Source organism: Neodiprion pinetum, chromosome 3 (genome assembly GCF_021155775.2).
Source record: "Neodiprion pinetum isolate iyNeoPine1 chromosome 3, iyNeoPine1.2, whole genome shotgun sequence".
Classification (NCBI taxonomy): Eukaryota; Metazoa; Arthropoda; class Insecta; order Hymenoptera; family Diprionidae; genus Neodiprion; species Neodiprion pinetum.
The window spans coordinates 38856540-38882059 of record NC_060234.1 but is presented as its reverse complement, the minus strand read 5'-3'; the positions used below and the strand labels follow the sequence as shown (position 1 = coordinate 38882059).

The 25520-nt window shown below is 40.0% G+C and overlaps 1 protein-coding gene across 4 annotated transcripts in view; it reads right to left on the bottom strand.

Moving 5' to 3' along the window:
* LOC124213989 (orexin receptor type 2) overlaps positions 1 to 25520 on the bottom strand; it is a 61491-nt gene extending 35971 nt beyond the window's left edge. For 2 of the 4 annotated variants that reach the window (XM_046615887.1, XM_046615894.1), the window contains exons 1-2: positions 8520 to 9260; positions 249 to 1876 (exon numbers count right to left, since the gene is read on the bottom strand). In XM_046615887.1, coding sequence (XP_046471843.1) covers positions 249 to 719 — 471 coding nt within the window. In that variant the 5' untranslated portion in view covers positions 720 to 1876; positions 8520 to 9260. Of the gene's footprint in view, positions 1 to 248; positions 1877 to 8519; positions 9261 to 25115 lie in introns of those variants that run through there. The other 2 variants (XM_046615891.1, XM_046615889.2) reach the window with 2 other exon arrangements.

Here is a 25520-nt window from a genome sequence, read left to right as displayed (position 1 = left end):
ACGTACCATAGGGGTGTAAGAAAACGGCCAATTTGTTAACAGCTACCAAAGGCCCCGATGGTACAACGAGTATTTTGGTCCTTAACAGGCATGGATCTGAACTCGCATTCCACGTTTCGGGCAATTTCAACCCTAAGCTGGCAGGAATCCCAGTATAAACAGCTACGCGGGACGTTGAGTACCGCGACAAGTGTTGCAAAATGTCCCGTTAAACAAAATCTTGGAATGATCGTGATAAGCGCACTCACCTGAAAGTAGGGAACGGCCTTGCAGAGTCTGAGGCCAAGGAACCAGGTCTCGGTGACGTCCCAGACAACGGTTGGGGGCAGGCATATCAGGATGACGAGGAGATCGGCAACCGCGAGGTTTACGATGAAGTAGTTGGTGACGGTGCGCATCGAGTGATTCCTGTAAACGGCCACGCAGACGAGGGCGTTGCCGACGAGACCGGCGACGAAAACGACACTGTGCATGGCTATCAGAATCCAATCGTTAACGTCCGGAAATATGTGGTTCTCCATCAGCTCGATGTACTCGGCATCAGAAACGCAGTAGTCCGTGCAATTCGAGGTGTCATTGACGTCGTACTCGTCTGTCGTCGCGTCGTCGTACATCATCTCATAGTCCGTTTCGTTCACCGTCGTCACGGCCGAGTTGACCAAAAACGTCACGTACATAACAGCCACCGGAAGCACGATCATCGGGTTGATCATGGTCATCTTGGATGTGACGCGTCTCGGTATCGACACTGTTCACTAGGTTTTCACCACTGATCGCATGGCACTGACACTGATGACGATTGTACTCACTCTTCGTTATTTGTTTGAGTCGTCGCTTTGATCGTACCGTTTCGAAAGCCTCGACAACGAACTTTTGACTATTCGATAATCGCTACCAGCCGTTCATGTATATTCCATTAATCCGTTATGTTTTCCTCAGAAATAATTTCGCGATTCAACGCTGACGGTGTAACGTTTTTCGACTCTGGAACGGTGCGTGATTAAATCGCCGGTACGCTTCCAGTCACTTCGACATCTCTCGGTTTAATTACCGCACAGGAAACGTTGACGCGAGTGCGGATAAAAGCTGTGGCATGAAAATGATTGTCATGTCACCCGAAGTATGTTTGTACCGTACTTGCATTGTACTCACGTTCGTTGAGTAGGTGCAACGCCATGGAGTATACAGGTATATTACTTGCGCAACGACTCAACTGATTAGATGTCGTTCCTGACGTTCCTGACGTCCCTGCTCGACTCTATAATTACACGCCTCACCCTCAACTGGTTGCATCAGCGATTCGAAGAATCAAGTCACGGTGTTCTTTATCTCTGTTTCGCGATGTTGTATTCCGTAGATTTGGATTCAGGGGAGATTTTTTACCGCTGCGTGATTGGATCCTGATCGCAGCGAGGGCGAACCAAGTTCTTGATTACCAGCCGAATTCGGGGTTGTTACAATAGCTGATAATTTACTTTGATAATTTATCGTGCTGCAGGGCATTTTCGGTTATTTTAATACTTGCGCAATTTATTATACATCGTATTGTATGTATAACGGAGGTTGAATAATCGAATTGACGATTCAAATGAGCTGCCTCTTTCTCTCTTTCTCTCTCTCTCTCTCTCTCTCTCTCTGTGATTCTGAAATTAGGCGTTAGCTTTACCGCAATCTGTAGACTCAATTTGTACTGAATACATCAACGGCGCTGGTAGAATTTCTCTTCGGATAACCCCATGGAATTCTACTCCCAGTTCGAGGATCGGGCCACCACCTCTCGTCGATGCCTCCTCTGGTTCTGATCCCTGCTGGGTTCACAGTTCGCAGAGTATAAAGTCAGTCGATCGAGTTGATTTGAAATGCGGCGGACGTCCCACTGAAATAATGCATCGAAATTGGATTGACAATTGAAAAGAGGATTTCACAAAGCACGATTCACGGACACACGTAAATTGAATCGACGTTCTTTTTTTCTCTCGGGAAATTTTGAAATCTGGTTCCTTTCAGCGCAAAATAAAAGACATCGCTCTGATTCCATCAGACGATTCATCTCCCTGATGCGATTTCAATAAAAGATATTATAAATCTGTGCTACTCTCGTCTAGAGTGCTTATGTTTACTCCTCATAAACGCCTCAGAACGATCTTCGTGGAAAAAATGCGATATCAAGTTTATCGACAAAGCTTTTTACGCCCCGATGAAATTCATCTCGGCGCTTTGGAAGCAGAGACGCGTTGGCACGAACGTGGCACGAGTGAGACCCTTGAGAACGACACTTTGCCCCACTTCTCTTCAAATATGTCAGTCTCGTTTCCTTGAGCATTTTCGCCCTCTCACCGAACGCTGCAAATCCGCCAATATCATACAGCTGTGACACGCAACTTTAGCCTGAAACCCGAATCGGAATCTCCACACTTATCAACGACTTCGTCAAAAGCAGGGGATGAGTCTTAGCATCGATAAAAAATTGGCGAAAAACCATAGGAATGGTGATGATTTGACGGAGAAAAAGCGCGACTGAAAGCTGCTCGATTGTTGCTCGATCCATGAACGAATTTTTAACCAGCGTTTTATTCGTCCCGTTCGATCGTGGCAATGCGGGTTAAATTTGAACTGTACGAAATTCGAGATTTGAACGTCTGCTTATAATGTATAGGTAGAAACGCGTTTAATCCGCCGAATTGAGTGCTGCAATTGTCGGCGTGATGCGGGCTGAACTTCGTATCTATTCCACTGATCCATCCTCTATTTTTCAGTCTCGTGAATTTCAACAGTTAATCGCTTTATGATAAATTTTGGCGAACCAATTAAGCTGATCGATGAAAAACTGGGTGTTTTGGTGAACCAACGAAATGGATAAGAAACGGGATTTCGTTTTAACGCCAAGGGATAAAACGCTTGAATGAATCAGAAGGGAGTTTCTATGTGCATGCATAAGATAGTACACACTTGTCTGAAAAGTTGTTCGATCTATTTGCAAGCAACTTTTTGCCGCGTCAGCTTTCGTCGCTTTGAACGAAGGGATAAGAGTGGAAATGGATCACCGTTGAAAAAGATTGCTTGAATATTGAGAAATCATTTTCGAGAACCGAGAAAATACGCGAGTTCCTTCGTACGTCGAAGGTTAAACGATTTACATGCAATGGCAAGTGGATGCGAGACTTGCATTTGCGTGCAAGATGCCAACAGCCGATGCTAAACGTGCATAATAGATGCCATCTCATGACCGTAGCCGGAGCCTTTGACTCGAGTGACTCGTTTAAGGTGGTGGAATTACAGCTCGTTTCACCCGGTGCAAGATAAACTATACAGCCGCTATATTTCCGGCTAGATTGTTTGAAGGAAACCAGAACGCGCCGGATCGAGTGAGGCTCTAAACTGCAACAGACTAGGGAGGGTTTGTTTGCACGAGTGATTTTCCCTGTTAACTTTGCTGAATTGTTTCGAAAATATATGCAAATTTTGAAGGGTTCGAGACGATATGTGAACTCTCGGCGGTTTGAGTTGTACAAAAACCTCAGGTGGAATCAATTTTCCGTTTCAACCGTGATTTTCAAAGTCAACATTTCACACCGAAACTTGAATCTAAGTGTTGATGGAATAATCAACACCGCCAGTTTTTCACTACCTTAATCACGCTTTGCAGAGACAATTATTTCCATCCCCTTATCGCTATATTCGCACCTTCTGGGTCATATTTTCCTAGCAAAATTTAACTAAAACCCTGTGAAGGCTGAGACAAAGTCATCTTAAGTGTCGGAGCCTCGACCCTCGACGAGTCCCGCGGGAATATATTTTCCCGATAAGACGGCAGGTGCAGCGTACTGCAAAGATTTGTACTTTAGGATTAAAATCGACCGTCCTGACAGTTGGTCTGATGGAAAAAAAATTCGCCTCAATTACGACCAGCGTGAATTATGTAAGACTTCAATTTTTTCTTTCTTTTTTTTTTATGTTCACTTTACGCATTAATGATGGTCATTATTACTTCCTTTTACCGGTTGGCGGGAAGAAAGAGTGATCAAAAGTTGAACTAAAAATCTGCACGAACATCGGTAGTAACGGTGAAACTTTTCGGAAACTTTTCGCGGGTATAGATGATGTTTCTCGAATTAAAAAGTTGCTATTACCTTATTTCACGAGCTTTGAATCTCGCGCAATGTCAGGTACATGTATAAAAATATTACACAGATTCACTGGTTACTTACATAAAGGCTGAAAGTATTTTCATCCAACGCTTCGCATCCCCTTTTCAAAGGTTGTTACTTATTACATCGAAGAATCAGCTAGTATAAGAGACCGTAACGAAAGTCTGATAAGCCGTAGAGCCGAAGTTTATTCCAACAGATATTCTATAACGTGGGATTTTACGACCGCGAGGAATCTTCAAAAAGTTTATCACTACCCTACAGCTCGGTGCAACTCGTTTGCGCGTTGCCAAACCTAAAAGGGCGAAAGGGTTCGATTTTTATGGCCTGGGGACAGAGGTTAATCGTCCAAGAGTGCCCCGGTGGTTCCTTCGAAGGAATATACAGAAGGTTATAGGCGAACAGCTGGCCACCAATAAAAAGGAGGAAGGTACGAGGCGTGCGAAATTTTAACCACTTTCAGATAGAAATACGAAAATTTACAGGCATGTGTGTGTAGTGAGAAAGAGAGGCGGGGGCGAGTTTTTAACTAAATTTTCAACCCTCGACATCCGTGTGATGTAGAAATATTTTTAAACATGGTTGACGGCAACCGTCGTCAGCCTTTGACGTCTTCGAGATATCCGACATTATACACGGACAGCATATAGAATAAGATGAATTTGAACCAGGACAACACGCGGAGAAGGATAAAGGAATACATCGGACGAAATAGACTCGATACGTAAATTCAGCTTTCGGTACAACGGACTATCTAGAAAGAAAACCAAAATCTATTTCCGTTTCTTGAAAACTGACGACGGCGACGACGACGATATCGAAAATCCCTAGACTCGGTTATATACCGCATTGAAATTCGATAGCTTAACATGCTTCGGATTTTCATGCCGTATAACCTGTAGTTTACTACTGACAGACACGGAGTTTGCTACGCGTTATCGAAATTTTTTTTCACCGAATTTCCGTGCAAAAAAGCTTAAAAGAATCGAAACTCAACGGCGATGTAAAATTCAATGGATAAACCGTAGAGTGAAGCAAATAATATCTCACATTGAATCTTGAAACTCGACACCATCAAAACCACTGCAAAGTTGCATATTATTGATTTTTCCGACTTTTCGTACATGTTTCGTTGATACCTTGCTTACTCGTCAATAATCCGTTCTGCTGTAACATTTTCCAATCCATATTCCAGAGCTGTGGGAACTGTGAATAAGGGCTCGTTGAAAGTTCACCTCTAGGTGTCGTTCCGAAAGCTTTTTTGATGAATAAATCAGAGCTCATCTCAGGTGTAATCGAGAGAACAGTATATAATAAAGGCACCCGGCGAATAATTAATTACTTTAAGTTACGCGGTAAGCTTTCACCTGCGACGGACGAGGGAAGATACAGCTGTAAATTGAAGCCGAAGTAAGTACGCACTCGACCCGAGTCGAAAGAAAGTGACGATGATTAATAAACGATCAGTGTCAAGTCTCTTCTCTGTTGGTATATAAAAAGATGAATAAATAAACGACTAGACTTGTGCAAATTATCAAAACAAGGGGGAAAACGTGACGGACTGTAGTTCGAAATTAGAGAACATAATTAAAGAAGGCTGGAATAAAAGGGAGGGGATGGGGAATAAAATACAGTCGGAGGGTAGGCGACGAATTAATTTACATACGTAAATAATAAATTTTACTTCTATTTTTCATCGTTATTATTATTTTTCTTTTATTACTGTTATTATTGTTGTTATATTGTTATTAATGTTGTTTGTTTTACTCGGTATCAATTTATAATTCGCGAAGTAATTTCCAACGGAGACTGTATGGACTTTATAAATTAGTATGGCGTATTGTCCGTTTACTAAAACAGGCATTCCCGAACAGATGAAAATAGATCCGAATTAATTATCGGCTTTGTACAATTGAGTATTTGAATAAAAAAAATTTATTTTATATTCTTGTAGATTGGAAAAAAATATTTTTGACGTATTTTTTATTTTTTCGATTGAATCAAAATTGCCATTAATATAACAGATTGAAAACTATAATATTGTGACGTCACCCATGTTAAGATGTATCTATATGTATATATTAAAATCAGTGAAACTCAATCACCTATAACTTTATAAAATTATCATTTTTTAAAGAAAAACAAAAAATAGGTCCTCATTATTTTGGCTTGCACTGCATTACGTACCCCTAAAAATGGAAAAAAAATTTCATTCAAATACTCAATTCACGAGAGTATAATATAACAAGCGCGGCAATGAACTCGAGATATTTCATGGCTTACCGCAAAATCGATTGAGCGATTGAGCGCAATTGGTGGAATTGTTTGCCTAATCAATGCCTGATCAAAGGCATGCGATTGCCGGCGAGGTAATTGACCAAAAAAGCGTAAAGACACGGGGAGAAAAAAAGTGATCAAAGCGAACAACAGGAAGGAGAGGCAGAAGCGGCAAGAAATGGAAATCAGGACCGAAACTTTCGTCACCGATTCAATCTTAATAGCTTCACCTGACATTATAATAGGAGCAGCGGAATTTTTTCAACGCACTCGGTATATTTTTCATTCTTATTTTATTTCTTCTCTTATCTTGTTTTCACTTGGAAAGCTCGGGAAAAGTTTGCGAATATCCATCCAACGAATCCTTTGAAGGCGCCTTTTTACGCGAAAGAATAAGTTGCACGCAGAAAAAGTGAACAGCCTCGAGATGAAAATATCTGCTCTTTTTACGATGTATATTATGGTTTTAATTGGAAGCTCAGTAAATAGATATATCAAAGCTTCTTACCGAAGCGTATGATCATAAAATATACCTGAGATTCATTGAGTAATTATTGCGGAAAATCGTAATCAAAGTTGAATATTGGCAATTTTTTACATCGCTTTGTAACTTACGAAACAGAATTTACACTTAACACGAGATACAATTATGTTTCCGAAAAAAAGACGATGCGGTTACGTCGAAAATCAACGACGCGACATGATAATTATAATTCACTTGACAACAGTTGATTTTACATTTGAGATTACATCGTTAATCGTAAATGTTATGAATTTCGTGGATGGTTGTTCATAAATGAAAACGGTTAGATTTGTTGTCGTTTTTTTTTTCCGCTACGCGTGTGCCGCGGGTGACGCGAATCTCTTCCGCGTGACGAACTTGAATTAAGATTAAAACCGACCTTGAGACTGGAATTTATGAGTTTCAATTACGCCAGCTATGGTGCAGCACGCTTTGTACAGAACGCTGCAGGTACGCCAAAGTTGCGATATTTAGCGCTCGATTTGCTATTTCGTGAATATTTTCATAGAACATTGGTTCATCCATCGGTCCGCTACTTCCACCATTTTTTCCCCCTTGCTTAATCTTTTCCAAATTTGAGCAGATCACGAGATGATTTCCAGGCAACGCTTTTCTTTTTATCACCCGTACACTGCATACTTTACGAACAATGAAGGCAAGAATAAAATTTGTTTTTGAAATATTCCAGTGGCAGTGAATACGGCGATTTATCGGATGACTCAGCCGAATAACTTGATTCTACCCCAATTGCTGATCTGGTTTCACCAAACTAAATGATCACAAGTTTGAGGATGATGCCCATCGGGACTACCGAACGATTTGTTTGAGTATCTTCGGTTACAAAGATCGATCTGTACGAGGATATTCCATAAATGCGTCACTGTACATGCAAATTTTCACAATATTATTACTATAAAATAGAACAGAGAAAGAGAGGAAACAATTAATAATTGATTGAAAAGCATTATTTTCATTAAAGCGATTTACTTGCAGTTTTTTCTTTTTTTTTTTTCACAAATTTTTCACCATCCACATTTAGAGGATATTCTAAATTTATACTTTATACGTAAAGCTGCAGCTTTAATCGAGAAATTAATAAATATCGATGGAAAATTATGATTTTTATAAAACAATCGGATGAAGTAAAAATGTTGAAAGTTATTTATTCCGTTCGTATAACTATAATGATCTTATGTAGTGAGCAAAAAGTCTCGTTCTTGTCAACAGTAGTTATTTTTTAATTGCTTGGTTTTGTTTCGCTGTAATATACTTGTTTCATTCCCGTGTTAAGTCGAGTTTTATTGAAATTCACCCCCGCGATATTGTGTATATATACTATACATATTCCATAAATACTTATGCACGTCGCACCCTTTAAAAGTTGAAAGCGAGTTTATCGCCCGGAAGGATAAAAACAGAATTAATATTCCTTTCCTGTCCGTACGGATGCGAATTATACAGGAATATACATATGTATAATATTATTTATATACCTCCGTGAATCGTGTATCAAGCATCAATATTTTGCGTAAGGAAAGTGATCAAACCTACGTATGTATTGTTCAACTTACTTGAGTACAATAAGATAATCGGTAATGAATAGCTCCCAGCTTCGAAACGGCGGGAATGTCTGACACTTGTGCTTATATACGGGGCGTAAATCACAGCTGATCAGTAAAGAAAACAGTCCGACAATCCGCACTGGTCGGTTATCGCTATTTTTTTTTTTTTTTTTTTTAAATATCACTTAGTTTTGTTCAACGGTCTTCTTTTCTCCTCGATTCCTTTATACATATTAAAAATTCGATTTAGAATAATTTATAGATACCGTCGGTCGTGATTGGTAAAAATTAGAAATATATTTAGAAAATTGTTGTTGTTTTTTTTTTTTTAATTTTTTCTCCAATATTTTCAAACCCCAATTCACCCCGATCCCAGTTCAAAGTCTTGTACAATAATTTGCCAACGCGATCACAAGTCTAACCCCGTTGAGTGCGGTTCAAAGTATGGGAACTGACTGCGGTTGATCGGGTCGAGCGTAATTCTCTCGCGAGTCGGTTGTGCGCGGGCTGAAAGTGCGCGTCAAGTCGTCGATCGGAATTTGAATTTTGACGGGAAGCTGGTCGGAGTTTCGCGGGGGATTTGAATAATTTCACCGTCAATTTTCTCAACGGTGAAAAAAACACGACGACCACCCCTGACTCTTACGAGATGTTTCCTACACCGCGGTCTGTGTTCAACTGGAAGCGGGCTTTGCTCCGTCGGGTTACCGTCGTCGACGTGTCGGAGGCTCTTGGCGAATTGCACGCGTTTCTCCTCCTCAGGTTCAATCTCACACTGATAACGCGCATCGGCGGCGACGACGACGCTACTCTCGTAACCTGCGAGCCTTCATCCCTCTCCTTCTCTTCTCCCTCCCTCCCTCGCCCGTGAGAATTTTTATTAACTTCTTCCAAGGTTTAATTCAGTTTTCTTACATAGGTAGCGGATACCCCCGGCTCTATTTACTCATCCGTTGTGGACGTGGATTTTTTTAAAATTATTTTAGTTTTCTGAATCACAATGCAATCTCTCAGCGCGGTATATGGTAATATAACGGGCGGAAGATATTGGTACTCGACTCGTACTTCGCGCTGTTTTCATATTATACACTCCCAGCAGCTTTAATTTAACTTTTACTCATTGCTTCATCACACTTTTATACCTTACCGCGGATAGTTTATTCGTTATATTGTATATGCATGGACATTATTTTCCCTCGTTCGTTACAGTCTTACGCTTTGCTTTACACTTTGTTTTATTTTAATTTCTTTTTTTTTCGAAAAAACACTTGCAATTTGTTTATCCTATGCATATAATCCAAGCCAGTCTATCAAAAATGTGTATTATACGGTGAAAATCATTCCGTAATGCCAATAATTCTAATTCTTATAACGACAATTAAATTATTACTGTCGATTTAAATTTGTTTTAAATGTTTAAATTAGTAAAATTTCAGTTCTATTCGGTTTGAGGCATGGAATAAAAAAACTAAACACAAGTAAGACTGCAGACAAAATTAGTATACTTCTAGGCATACATTTTTTTCGACATTTTGATAGTTTACATTGGCAAGCTATGAAATGGTTGGAAATTTCATATTTACTCTGCTCTAGCTGCTTCTTCGGTAAAATTACAGCTACAAGTTCATGCGTGTAGAAACCAAGAAATTGTTTTTTCATAAAAAAAAAAAAATTACGAAACCGCGATAGAGTGCAAAAAGTAACCGTTATAAGCCGCAGTAAAATCTGTTTGAAAAAGAAAACTGAAGAGAAACTCGGTCCAGCTATAAGGAAAAGCCGAAAGCATTGTGAATCATGCGGATTACCCGAGTGCTTATTATAAACAGTTTCGTTAACCCCCTGATCGGGGAAACGCGAAACGAGGGTAAATTCAATAGCCTCTTAACGTGTCGGAATTGTCGAGGATCTATTTCGGTTTCGCATGGCGCGCCTCTCCGCAATACCTACAGGTAGAACATGCGGACCTACAACAATCCGACATGTTATATATGTGGTGGGTGAAATTTATCGTTTGTTGCCGTGCTGGTGGATGGAAGGAGATTTGAAGTTGACACGGTTGTCACGTAACGTTTACGCTCACCCATATATGCCTACGTGGATATTTAAACCGCACTTGAGTGCGGGAATGGAGGACGACACGTGTTGGTGAGTTGTCATCGTACTCGTTTCCCTTATCACGTGTTTCGTCAAACAACGTGGGCGCGGCGGCGTCTCATCGCCTCGTGTTTAGACATTCCGGGCGAATATCGCGGGGGGAAATCGATGACGTGATGAAAAATGGCGGGGAAAAAAAGAGGAGAGGAAAATTTTTGCCGAGGAAATTTTGCAAGATACTTCTCATCCGGCTGCTCGACTAATTACACCGGATGATCATTGAAACGTTTCGCAATTCCGGCCTCGCCAGAAATTCACTCGTAGCTTCCAAGGTTTACGAAACTTGACGACTATGCTCAAACTTTTTACCTCACGGCACACGCGAACCGGTGATTTATACACCGACAGGACTAACTTTCCTTCAATTACCCACTCGGTGACTATAAATTTTCAACACCAAATTCCTGACAACTTTTCAGCAAGTATTTCGCTTCGGGTCGTCTGTTCCGATTTCACGTTGTCCGAATTCGTTGTTAAACTTTTATTTGTAAATAATATTGAATTTCAAACCGAAATATTTTATTGTTTAGTTTTTTTTTTTTTTTTTGGTATGTAAATTGAGTTTCAAAGATAAAGGATGTATAATTTTTGCGGATTTAACCTTACGATTTCCGAACGGTGAATTGGCCAATATTTTTCACCTACCAAATGTTTACTTTCAGGTTCCCTCGATGTTCGAGGAAATCAATAATAAACCAAGCCAGTTTGCCGTTGAATTGCGGAATATACATTGTTTAATAACACTTTCTGCGGTATAAATCCACGCGAAAATCCACCCGGGATATCCACACTTCCCCCATAGCAATTAAGGTAATTTTTTTTCCGCTTTGGGATTATCCGTTCAATGGAAAATGGACTTTTGATGTTGTAACTGAACAAAAAAATGTATTTCACAATCGGCTTCAAGCGTTCAACTATTTTATCACCATTGAAATTATGAGACGTTTCCAGTATTCCTTTTTCGAACTTCGATATTGATGAAAAATTGACGGCATATAATGAACGGACGTAAAAAATAACGATTCTGTTTTTATTTTTTTTTATGCAAACACGCACAGAATATATATCGAATCTAAGAAATCTGTGAAGACTTCCCGCCCCCGTGTCGAAATACGGATACAAGCTCCGTTGAAGATTTTGTGAAACCACACTGAAAACACGTCCATCGTATATATTATATTCTATACATAAATTGAAAATTTTGTTATTATTGCGAAAACTTGTTACAAGAAGATCTTGTTTTCATCTTCGAGCCTCTTTTGACCCAGCATCAATTTTTTTTTTCTTTCGTACAAGCGTTAAAAGTATAACTCTTTGAACACGACTACGATGAATCTTTATTGAAAGGTAAACTGATCTCTGTGATCTCTTACGGCACGAAATAATTTTAATGAACAATTACCCGCAGGTATCCGTTTAAAACCGGAGGCATTTTATACGAGCTTTTGATTATAACGCGCGATAACGATGCTTAACTTTATTTAAGTTTAATTTGGACATCCGATGAGGACTGAAATTGAAAAGTTGAAAACGTAAAATACTGACGAAAAATACAATACGATTATGTAACAGATTCTTAAAATTTTTTCTAATATTCGATTTTCGCAATTTAGGCGTCAGACGATGGCGCGAGATTTTACTATGACTGGGTACAAAATGAGAGATGGAAGAAAAAATAAATTTATGTAAACTGTTCGCAGTTTTGACCTAAATATTCTCGACTCTGAGATTCGGTGTGAAAAACTACGATTATATTATCTTATATTAAAAAATTTTAAAGCGTCTCAATGTCGAGACGTGCTTCGTGGCAAGTTCTGCACAGCATTCGGAATGTTCACATCAGAAAAGGGTGTCAAATTCTCTACACACAGAGAAAGGACTTGCTGACTTTACCAAATATAGCGATCAAATATGGAGGAAGAAAGATTTTTTTGGATAAAAAAAAAGTGTAATTCGATTCGATAAGAAAGTAGTTACAACAACAATTTGTCTCATCAAGCGAAACCTTTCTTCGAATTAACGAAACATTTCTTTCCACACATTTGATTGCAGCATCGTAGGGTAAGTTGAACAAATTTTTTCTTGCACGTAGCTTACCGAAATACGATTCTGCAGACGAATTTCATGCTGTAATACGCACTGACGCGATGTAGACGCGTCCCCGGAGTGTTTATTATCCGAAGATACGCATCAGGTTGCAGGCTCAATTTCTCACGAGGATTGAGGCCAAAACATCCCCAAATACGCCGTATTCTGAAGGTGCGGTGTACTTGGACGGTGAGCATAAAAGAACGAACTTAGCCTTCGAAAAAAGTGGGCGGGGTTGAAACTCCGAATTTGAAAAGTTCTGAAAACGCCAAATTCAAAATTTTTCGGTGACGAAGCTTAGAGTAAAGAATTAAAATTTTGAAGAAACATCCAAGTTTCGAATGATTCGAAACCCGACGCTCATAGTTCCGAAAGTGCAAAATTCAGAAAAGACAAAATGCCGAAAGGGCGTAACTTCGACGAGTCAAAGTTCCGAAAGTGCGAAGATGAGAAAATTTGAAAACCTGAAGCATCGAAATTCCGAATGATCGAATATCTTCAGTTCCGCGAATTTCCGACTTGGTGAAATTTCACCACTTTGAACTTTCTTTGTTTTGGATTTTTGATATTTTTACACTCAGAATCCCGGTTATTCTGATTTTTCGTAAACTACGCTGTATGAGTAAAGGACTATATTTTAAGTTTTCGAAAGTTTGCTCTATCGTAACTTGAATTTTCGGAACTTTTAGCCGTCGGCTTTCCGACCATCGAAACTTTGTTGTTTTGTAAAAGTTTGATTTCTTTACTTTCAAGTTTCGACACCAAATCATCCGGAATTAGGCGCTTTGCGGAACTTTTCAAATTCGGAAGTTCAACGCCACCGCGATAAAACGGTGCGTCACGCACGTCTTTAAAAAAAATTTCAATATTTCCGTAAAGACGATACATTATAGAAATGAAAGGATAATTTTTCATCAAACTGTATCGCTGAAGCGATCATTCTACCCTCCTTTAATTACAGATTATCCGGCTCTTTTTGAAAGAGAGCTTATGAATGGAAAAAATGTTGAAAAGTTACGATATTTCCCGCATTAGTATCCACAGAACACCAGAGATTACGATCTTTGTGCGGCTGAAACAATTCTCAGCACTGGAGGAAGGCTGAAAACAACCCGTACACGTCCACCAGGACAAGACTAAGAATGGAAAGATTCCTGGCTGGTTGAAAATGGAACTAAAAGGGTTGCTTAAAAGGGTCGAGGGTAAGATTCCTCGCTCCGTGAACGAAGACACAGTATCCGCAGGAGTGAAAAGTATTTATTCCTGTCGTAAAAAGTGTCCGCCACATTTCGCTACCCAAGATTTCACGTTTACAAATAAATTAATTTCACGTAGCAAAAACAATGTCCTGTGTAACGTTTCAGGCGAACACGCTATGCATATTATCATAAAAACTTGCCGTGTCGACGGATCGATAAACGAACCGATTTCAAATCCTTAGAATGACTCTGAGATCTAATTTTTTCACTTCCGAGCCTTTTAAGTTCCGGCCTTAAAAAGCTGTACTGCAGGTTTCCGCATATCCTCGGCGTAATTCGAGGCTTATAAGGGTTTAATTTGAATTTAAATGATCATGCATAAGAATTTAATTAACCAGCGATCTCTCCTTATAGGCAGAGACAGGATGCGCGATTCAACCTTGTATAGGTAATTTCGCGAGGAAGGTTGAAATTACCTCTTATGCAGAGCGACAACAAAAGCCGGGGAGAATCTAATCACTTATTCTACACTTGTACGAAGAAAATTCGTTTCTATAGAATTTCAAAGTCAACCGTACAGGTATTCCACCCTTGTTTTGAACCCCAGTAATAAAATAAATCTACTTTTTGCCATCTGGCATTAATGTAACGTCGATTTGATAGATTTTATCCTCGTTGCGAATATCGCGAACATAAAATGACGTTAGAAAGCACATGCAGCGTGACGTGAGTAGGCAGCGTCATCGTTTCCCGATTAAAATACCTGAAGTTTTATCGATGCGAATGCTCGCGAAGATGTGTTTATTTTCTTCTAGCCTCATAATAGTTTGAACGAATCGTAAAGAGGATCGTAAACAGAACTGGATACCTGACGTATTTTCCTAGGCGAAGCGGTTCCCGCCTGAAAAATGATTAGGATCTTAGCTGTTTAATCTTTTTACAATCGATCCTTGAGCACCGATTATTACTTATAAAATGTGTCGAGTCTAATATTTCGATAATTGTTTATCATCATTCAGCTTTCCCGGACCTAGCGATCGATCTGTACCAAGAAACGAACGAGCGGCAAAGTTTTCAACATTTCATCAATCTTCGCGATATTTTTTTACCCTCTGAAAAAAATATCTCAATTTCATCGCTGCTCATGTAAGAACCTATTATTCGCGAAAATGATGTCACAGGCTGAAAATTGGAGATCAGAATTTCTTTTTGCCAAAGAGATTGAAGCGTTCGAATTTCGGAGGCGTTTCGAATACTGAAAATTTCCCTTCTCCAAATTTTAAAGCAGATGCTAAACGGGAGCAGGTGTTCACGCGAAATATTCTTGATAAATTTACGCTCGACTATAATGTGTGGATATAATGTCAGAACGCACGGTATATTAGCAAGTTTAGTTGCCATGCGAAATATCGTGCAGGTATGCTTATTCGGAAATGTTTAACCGCGGCGCGGGGTGAACAGATGGTGAAAAATTCCTGAAAACCGTACAAACCGCCATAAACAATATCCTGCCGGAATGATTTACAGTCATTATCGTTAATACACCTTATCTACACACTTTCAGCACCCCGTAGGTATGTAATAAACGAAAATGTCGAAAAATCAACGTTTAAAAAGTTTCCAGCGAAATTCGATTCCAATATTCTACCGCTTAATGGAGAAACAATTGATCGATAGATTAAATTTGGCAATTTATACAAGAACGTCGAACGAGTTTTACCTCGCTGACTGACAATCAGTCAAAGTGAAAAATTTTCGCTCGTCATAACGCGCGGGTGGCTGTATAAAATATTTGTTGCTCGAGAGAAAAACGTATACCTGATTACTTTCGCTTAAACGTATATGCTAGAGGCGTTTTAGTTAACAGCGTAATTAATTTCCCTGACAATGAGTCGAGTTCGTGAGGTGCGAGATTTACGGACGTGATTTTCTGCAGCTAAAACATGGTACGTACAATGCGCAAGTAAAATTCGGTGATAAGCAACCGAGAGTATTGTCTGTCTAGAATATCCAGTTTTGCGATTGCTATTGCAGAGTCTTTAACTCTTCAACGCAAATTTGCAGAGTCTTCCTTTGATCCGACCGCGGATGGATGGCAATTCAAAAAGTTACAACGAGTTTAGATCGGAGGTTTTCGGGGAAAGGCATCAGCTTTGATGAATATCTTAACTGACGCGAAGGTCTTTCAATATTTTCGTACTATCTGCCTTCGTCGTAACATCGTGGATATATTTATCGAACATTTGTTCGTAGGAAGGTGCCGACTTGGTTTTTCTTATCAGCGCGACGTGTCTGCGTAAGATTCAACTTTAGAGGTAAACAGGTATACGAACCTAGACCTTTGCAAAAACACGCGACGTCATATTTGCATGAGACAATTATAGCAGGCATCGTGAACTTTCCGCCTCAGGAAAAATGGCCCCGGAGATTTCGATCGGCAGGAAACTCCACTGTGATTTTCCCTCGCGATGTTGAGTTACATTACAGACCGTAACTGCGCAACTTGTTTATAATTTACATCGGGGTCAAGCAAAAACATACACATATCGTAACAGAGGGTGTGGCTCAATTCAATCCATCGCAGGAAGATAATTATCGGCCATGAAAAGTTGTTTGCAAGAAAAATATTTAACTTCTTAAAATTGAATTTTTATAGTCATTCGACCAATTAACTTCAGAAGTATGAATTCACTATTTTACTCTCACAATATTCGATGATTAAAAAAGTTGGGCTATTCAATAAACGGGACCATTTCAATACCTGAGCTTACGTAGACGAAATAGGTTAGCCTTTCACATGGCACGAATGTAGGAAAAAAGTTTAAGAAAGATCGTATATTTTTTGTTGAAGCGGTTATCGGCAAAAAATCGTTGAGATACATTCGAGTAAAATTTAACACACCGCATAACGAAAGAGTCTTTTCTTCTAATGCGGTTGAAAATCGAACCGTGTTTCAAATTGTCGATTTAAAAAATTGAAAAGTCCGGACCACTCGTTCCAACCTCGTTCTTTCAGAGCGGTTTTCGGAGTATTCACGTTGAAATTTTTTACGCACGGTATCATCCAAACAAAAACTTACAGCACACAAAGGTATTTACGTATAAATCTTCATATTTTAATACGGATTTTACACGGAGCGTAATTCGGACGGTCCAACGAAAAACCCACGCATAATTACAATATATTCTCGCACGTTTGCTCGTGGGTATAATTTGCAAATCCATTTCTGCGTCATGATGTCAGTCAGATTCTCGTCTTCCGTCAAGAGAACACCAGACACCCGGTTTCTCCGTGCGCGTTTTGCCTCTCGCTGTTTTCCCATTTTCTTCCACTTTTTTCCACCACCCATTTATTCCCCTGACTCCTAACGCCACCGCCTATCCGTTCCCTGAGTTTTCACTATCCGGTTTGTTTATTCCCTCACCTTCCATCCGCCCTTTCTTTATTCATCTACTTCTTTTCTCTCCCTCTCTCTTTCTCTTCCAAAAGCCTCAAGCTATTCATAGATCGTCTTCCTTCTTTCCCTCCGAAGCTCCTCGCACGACGCGTGCCGAGTGGATATACTTATACCTATCGCCATTACAACCGCTGTTTACTGTTTGCTCGATGGATGCGACGGTGAAATATACCCTCGGCCACGTCCTTTACTCCGGCTATGATCCTGGTTCGCGTTAAATTCCAATCGTACCGGAAACGGAGCGCGTAACGCCTGTAATTACTCAGTTCAACCCTGCCGATCGATTTCCAAACTTGGCGATCGTTAATCAGTGACGTAATTTCGTACACGAAATCGTCCGTAAGCTGCTTCTCGAGCAGCGGGGCACCTTAAAAACTGTCCGACTAAAACCACCTGGGAAGGCAATTTTTCCACCCCAATGTACGATGCCCGGATAGTTGATGGCGGCGTTTAACGCGACAATGTTTTTTATTGATGGCTAAAAAGCCTACAGGGCGGTGTCCGTAATGAATCTTTTACCAAATGGCGCATTATTCTCGTGGGTATAAAAGGAGGGCGCGGAAACCGCAAAACTTTCAGATTCTTACCGAGAATATTATACCTTGTAGAAATGAAGATGCCTATTTTTTTAGTGTACTTTAATTATCGATCAATAATATGCGGCGACACCTTCGTGACTCGGGAAATTTGCACCCCTCCGTTTCATTCGTCATTTTCAGGTTCCATTTCACTTCTATCTTATTTCGCTATTAAATTTCCTTTACCATAGTAGGTGGTCTCCGGCATCTGCCGTCTTTGAGCGTCGCTTTTAAAGGCATAGTTTCCGCGCGACGTTCTTCTTCGTAAACGCTCCACCCCGAGGCAAATTCTCGACCAAGAATAACGAGATCAACTCTTACTCATGTAACGATGTAACTAACGGCTGTTGATTCAGGCCCGATTATTTCCACCCGTAAAAGGACCGCGAAACGGCATTTACGTGTAATGAATATACGTTCTAGAAAAATAAAGGTTTATTTTATATCGTATAAATGCGCGGTGCAGCAAGAAAGGAATCATTGGAAAGGAATCCATTGATAACATTTACTTTTCATTATTCCAATACTTGATCGATCACACTGTACAGAATCGTCTCTATGTCGATTTTTCTTCTCATTCGGCATTGCTGCTTTACCACTTTAAATATACAATCGATTGTCTGTTTACGAATGATACAGTAGCAAATATTATTTCAGACAGAAATTTCGATCTACTAATAATCTCACGTTTACTGATTATACTTGTTTGAATTATTCATTCATCGTTTATAGATATAGAGCTTTGAAATCGTACGAGGACGTGGAAAGCTTGCATCACTACGACCAACGGAAGGTTTATTCAATCTGTCGACAGAAAATTTCAAAACAAGGCTATCCTCGCTTTAAAGTCAGGAGAAATTCGATTCACCTGTACCAGGATGCTCTGGTAAAAATCTCTCCAAGTATTATATAAAGATCGTTACAGAAAACGATTCGACTATCGAACCATATCGAGTAGCTACTCAACTTTTTATCGGTCCATAATTTCCGGCAAAACGACATTAAGAGGGTTTGGTTTCCGATCTCGAGTGACAATACAATTTGATGACGTACATTTACTTTTTGCTTATTTTTTCTACAATCCCCTCAGCTTTTCATTAATTTCTTTTCTCTTCTCTACTTGTACAGAACTCGGCTCAATGGTTTATTCGAAGCATTCGGCGTAACGTAACAATATACGTATATTATTTATATGTATACGAGCCTAATCTGAATGGTAATATGAACTTGGTATTTTTATGCGATATCTAATTCTCATTCCAAGAACGGCCGAGATGCATAAAATTTTTATATCGACCACCGCTGAACACAAGCAGAGCCTGTTTTATATACGACTGCGAGTTGTTCTTTTAAGGGTTTTGAGGCTGCCTCCTGCGATTCGCTGTATACCTACTACTGTACAACGTCTACAGAAAATTTTGATATCTTACGAAGTCCTTCAGTCGCCGCAAGAGAAATTGGAAGTTAAATTAAATTCTGCTGCTCTACCCGCCATTTCCTACTAACTTGAATGCTTTTAACGTCCCAAGCAAGTGTTCTGGCCGAGTTCTGGAACATTCACGAATTTATTATACACTTTCCGTCCGTCAGACTGTCACGTGAATTTCAAATGAGTTTGCTGATTCATTAAGTAGTAATCTGCAAACAATTTACAAATGAAATTCTAAGCAGTTCGTGGGAAGTAAATCACTGCTGAATCCGTATTGAATTCACTCGTGTTAACCGGCAGAGCATTTTGCCTTTCAGCGATTGGATACCTTGGTCTTCGTCACCCTCGAAATGTACCATATTGTATATCTTATACATCAGTGAACGCTTGATAAGGTTTCAATAAGAAGGAGAGAAGAGCTTAAATTTGCAAAGCGACGATCAACAACAGTTCAATCTGATTGTTATTTTGAGCAAGAGTATTTCTCCAAACCGATTAGAGTAACATTTTAAGGTCGTGATTGGCTTATTATCTGTATAATGAATGGGTCCAACCCTGCAGCCGAGCTTTTCGGTGCTCGCGTAATAGGTGGGTATAATATAATTACATGGTATCTTTGTAAATTCATAATGCTGACTAATTGTGATCCGTATCGTGAAGTTCAAAAGAAACTTGTTTGGCATTTACCGTATGTATATAATATCATGATTATTATTGTGTATATAAATCCTGGCACTAATTATCGGTGAACCGACTCCACAGGTTGCATAATTACGGTATCTCGAGATGATATTGACCTTGGTTTTATCACGAGAAAAAGCAGTGATCCAGAGACTCGAATGTCTCTTTTTGGGCTCACGACGACGGAAATGTCGGAGTTTTATTCGCTTAGATGATATTCGAGGACTCTTCAGACGCGTCGGTTCGTTCAGGTGTGAGCTTGCCATATTCGTCACTTATAATCGTGCGTCAAGTTCGACTAATTGGATTGGTATTTGAATTATCCTGTGTAACGGAGAATAATTTCTCGAAGTTTACCTGCTTTGGGTAGACTCGGTATAGTTCCAATGGATGTTATGGATATGACATGAATACCAATGTCGCGATGCGAATGTAATGGCAAAGGTAAGGACAGCTGTATCATCAGACGGCACGTACAATTATTCGGAGCCATTCAACGTCACCTGGTACCTCTAGTAAAAATATTGATTTTCTGGTCGACGAATGTCCGAAGAAAATTGAAGCAACATTATTAACGATAAGGCTCGATTAAGGTGGTTGACGAGTCAAATTTCAGTGCCTTTTCGTTGATTTGATTACGAGATAATTGGACAGTGAGAATTTATACAGTTTATAGATTATGAAGCTACGACGATTTTCCTGAAGATCGAAGAAAGTTTAGTACCAAAGTTATAAATGAGAGCTTGGATGTCGTTTTTTCATTTCAAATCCATTGAAAACAGTTCAAAATCAAATCGATATTCAATTCAGTTCATCCATGATGGCTTATTTTGTTGGGAAAAAAAATTTTTAACAAATTTACTGAAACAGATTTAACGTGGTTTTTTTAGTTTTGGTAAGCTTTTTATTACGATTTTTTAATCAAAATTAATATCAGTGCAGTCTTGTGAAATGGCATATTTGTAGATACTCTTCTCAACGAAATAAGTAATCCTGGAATAAAAACGAACGAATCTATGTGAACTTTGATGATTTTAAAGTGATTTGAAACGAAAGGTCGATATTTAGGCTCTGGTTTATAATTTGGATATTTTTGTACCTTGAATTTTAATGAAAACTAGCTTTAAAACCCTCGCTCGCTAAAGCTCGCTCGGGGTCAGATGCCTAGTGTAACTAGTTTTAGTGCTCGTGCGCTCGCTGCGCTCGCTTACTCGTTGTCAGTGTTTTACCAGATGATACGAGATTTACCAAATACCTCACGCCATCGATGCTTGAGGATTGTTCAATGGGTAATAAATGTTAATCCGCTAGTCCGTGAAGTCTGGTTTCATCAAGTAGCGGACCTCGAGTGCAGTAACTACGAAGCGCTAGTCCTGCAGGTCGAAATCCACAAGGTAAAGGACCTGGACGGCCAAAACCACGGAGCGCTTGTCGTGAAAGTCGAGTTTCACCGGGTAGCGGACCTGGAGCGTAGGATCTAGGAGATAGAGAACCTGGTACTCGAAATCTGCAGAGGAATTCGGCAGCAGATTTTCGTCGTCGACGATTACTATAGATCGATGACGTCAAGTGAAAAAAAATTTTGGGTGACGTCACTTTCCGAACGTCCAAAATTTGGTTTCGAACTTTAATACATACTATGTACGATATGATGATGTATGATGTTAAAATTGATGAATCGTGAATGTGCGACTAAATCGCAATGAAACAAGTGAAAAAGCATTCATCGTAGCCTCTTTAATCCTCGCTCGGCACGTGGAATGTTAATATGGGAAATTCACAAGCTGCAGCAGTAAGTTCCGCCTACGTTTATAATTGTGATGTATAAAAAGAGCGACGCTCAGCTGTAAACTCAGCCTAATTTACCGTTCGGACTAGACGGATGACTTTTACGGTTTTCGTCGTAAAAAGAACAAGGATCGAGGCTGCGCGATCCTCTTTGGGAAAACGTTGGTAACCCCGTTTCTTAAGGGCTCGACGTAGGCCGATCGTGATCCCTTCGGGTCTCTGTTAGGATAACACTAAATTCCTTATTAACCAGCCTGAAACGAGAACCGCGGGATATTCATGCCGGGCATTGTTGGAGAAACAAGTAGTAAGTAGGTATCCATATAATATAAAAAGCCTTTGCTATTCGTATCACGTTTATCTGCCTCACGGAATTCGTGTTAACTTTCCCTGAATTACAAACTATACCCCGAGGTAACCCTCTCCGCATTGTCAATATGAAATTAAATTTCTGCCATGCCTTCCCGTACACATCATAAGTTATACCTACGATTATTTAACGACTGAACTTAGACCGCGGCTCACAAATTACCTTCTTCTACGTGTTTGTGATAAAATCCCTGTATCTCGAATCTCCTGATTGAAACTACATGCATCGTTCGTTTGGCATTCTGTCAATTAGCATCATCAGGGCCCCGTTTGATCAACGATTCGCAGGCGATGCCTCTTTCACGGGCAACTCGCGTCAATCATCAGCAAAAGCCGATGCCATTGTACGTGGCTGAGAATCCCGCGTGTGTAAGGTACGCAAATTATCTTAGAATCCAGTCGCCGTTTCACCTGAAACTGACGTCAAGAGTTTACCTTCGTCTTGCCGCTGTCATAGAAATGCGGGAATACCGGGCCTGATTAAAAGCCTCTAGGTATCTCTCTACCCGCGAATTTCTAGACGGTCACCACAGTAGAAATTCACCGCTCGTGCTTTTATCAGACTGTACGGAAATTATCAGGCGCTACGTTTACCACTGTGCAGAAAAATTTTCGACGCTTGTGAAATTCTCCTTCGTTTCGCCTCAATTTGACTCCGGATCTGTCCGCAGAAGCCTATCGTGAAAAATACCCATCCTCAACTATTTTCACACGTCAACCAAGACCGAGGAACGCTCTGTGTGCGGGTATTTTTATACCTAAGTGTAAAGAAGCTCTGCTCTTTACACACCGTTTATTTATCATCGTCGAATTCCTAGCTTCTTTTCGAACAACGGGGCTATTGACACGTAATGTAGTTTTCCGAGTGGGTATGTACCTGTACAATGCTGTACAGACGTAACAGTGGAAGAGGTATCGATCCTAGGATCCTAGGGCAGTATCCGTTTCCCATCGAGTTATGTCCCTCGGCATAGCGCTCGTTGATTACGGCAGTCCAAACTTCATTTTCGAATCCCGTCTGGGCGAAGGCCGAGTTGTTGAAACGGCAAACTGTGAAACGTGAAATTCGCGAATAGTTCGGTCATCTTTGCCATGCCAGTCTTGCTTTGTTGCTTGAATTGGCAGTAACTGATTGTAAGTCACAAGGAATTGAAGGCGTGCGGGCAGTTTCGCATTTGAGATAAGATCGAGTAAGTACGCGAAATCGCGAGCTCGAACTTGATTTACGCTGACGGTGTTTAGAAAACAACGCTTAATCAGGTCTCGAACAGCGGGGTACCCACGTTGCGAATATAACGCGATTGCCCGCAAGCAGTATAGCAATTGACGGTAGCCGAGCGAAAGTTTATTTGAGAGAATGAGCGATCAGGTAAATACCGCTGAATATAAGATTTTCTTTCTTTTTTTTTTTTTACTAGTTTATTTCTACTTGAAGAAAAACAAGTAGTTTTACTATTTTTTACCAATCGTATCTGTTTGATATTCAAATTTTGGTTCAACTTAATCTTGGGAAATCAGCCATTCTCTCGTTCCCCGTTTTTCACGTGCAGGCGAAATTTGAGTGTAACTCCTTATTCACTTTTTCTTAATCTCTTGTTTTACTGATAACTGAAACTTGGTTGCTGTTTACGAATTCAGTCGTGATTATTAGCATACAAATGTTTTATTTTCAGATTATACGAGAAATTTGCGGCTAAAATGGAATAATTAAGTTCGGAAAAGCTTGTTCGTCAGCAACGCAACGTTTCGCAATGAATCGTTTCTTCTTCTTGAGCTGATTCACTTAATTTCTTTTCCTAATCAGCGTTCCTGATAACCTTTTAAATTGGAAGATTAGGGCGTTAAATCTCTATTGTCGGCATTTTTCGTTGTTCGATTCGCACCGATGTGTGTCATCGCAGCCGGGATTCAAACCCTATCGGAAAGGTGAAAAACACATTCACTGAATCGTCAATCGATCGAATCAATGCCCATCACGTCCAGGAAATTTAGACGGGAAGAAGCTCTTCGTTTACGAATTGTGGCCAACCCTAGTAGCGAGACAATTAACAAAATGAACCCAATCCTAAGAATCTGAGCTGGTAGAATCCCACCACCACAAACTCTTGCACAATTCGATCAGCGTGCAAACAATTTGGCCGATTGCTTTTTCTGGGCGAAGAAGTCGGTTCTTTGAGGGTGCAGAAGCAGGTACTTCCTGGATACACGAAATCCATGGTTGTCACGATTACGTTACCATAACTAATTGTAAGTCAACCGGGAAGCAAGTTTAAGCTCACTTGAACTCCTGCATGCATCGATTCGGTCAATACTCAATTTGTGAGCGTTTTCGCAACATTGATGCAAATCCACAGTTTGGCGAAAAATCTAAGCGATATCGATATGAAGAATACGTATCCCGGCAGAAGAGGAGCAGCCACGTGTAACTCTGATACCGCAGAGATCGTGGCTGCATTCTAAAATCAGTTTATTTTTTTATTTCCAAACAGATTTTCAAATTCCTTTCTACCTTTCCGATCGAGCGTAAACGTTCGACCTGAATAATTCAGATTTAACAAATGGCGTAAGTGCGTAAGTAAGGTTACAGGTTGGTCGGTGGGGTTCACTCACGAAGATGGATCGACCAAACTCCTAAAGAACTTCAAATGGATTTCTTTCTTATTTTTAAACACAGGCACGATTTTATAAACCGATTATAGCAAAATATTTTTTTCCCTTCGCGCAGCCGTTTCTGCCAAAGCTTGCAGATGTAATCAATCCTCTTTGCTCAAAGTTTACCAATAAGAAGAGGTGATCGTGCGAATGAAAAACTGTTCTGCTCCGGACAAGTTTACACTTCAATGACGGTAAATAGTACTTACCTACTTGCTTTCTTCAGCAGGCGTCGATGGCTTCTTAAACTTACAAGCACTCCGTCATCCTTTTCAGAGAATGGTTGCGTCGTCCGAACTTCTAGTTTACTGAAAGTTAACCTTTGTCGACGTCTAGGCGCTACTTTTATACCCTGTGCCCTTCGTTTCATCAACAGTTCGATCGATCTATATTTAGATCAGATATAAATATTGTTCAAAATGTGTTTCCCAGACTTGCAGGTATTTTTTTCTCACGAAACACATATTTAAGCAAAGTGTTGACTCATTTTTCCGGTCTATTAGGTATGGTTATTGCTGGTATGCTTCAAGGCCAGAACTCCGCACTCTAGTTTCTTCTCTACAGAATTAACGTATAGTGATAACGTGAAAGCCATTGTGAAATACGAGGCATTA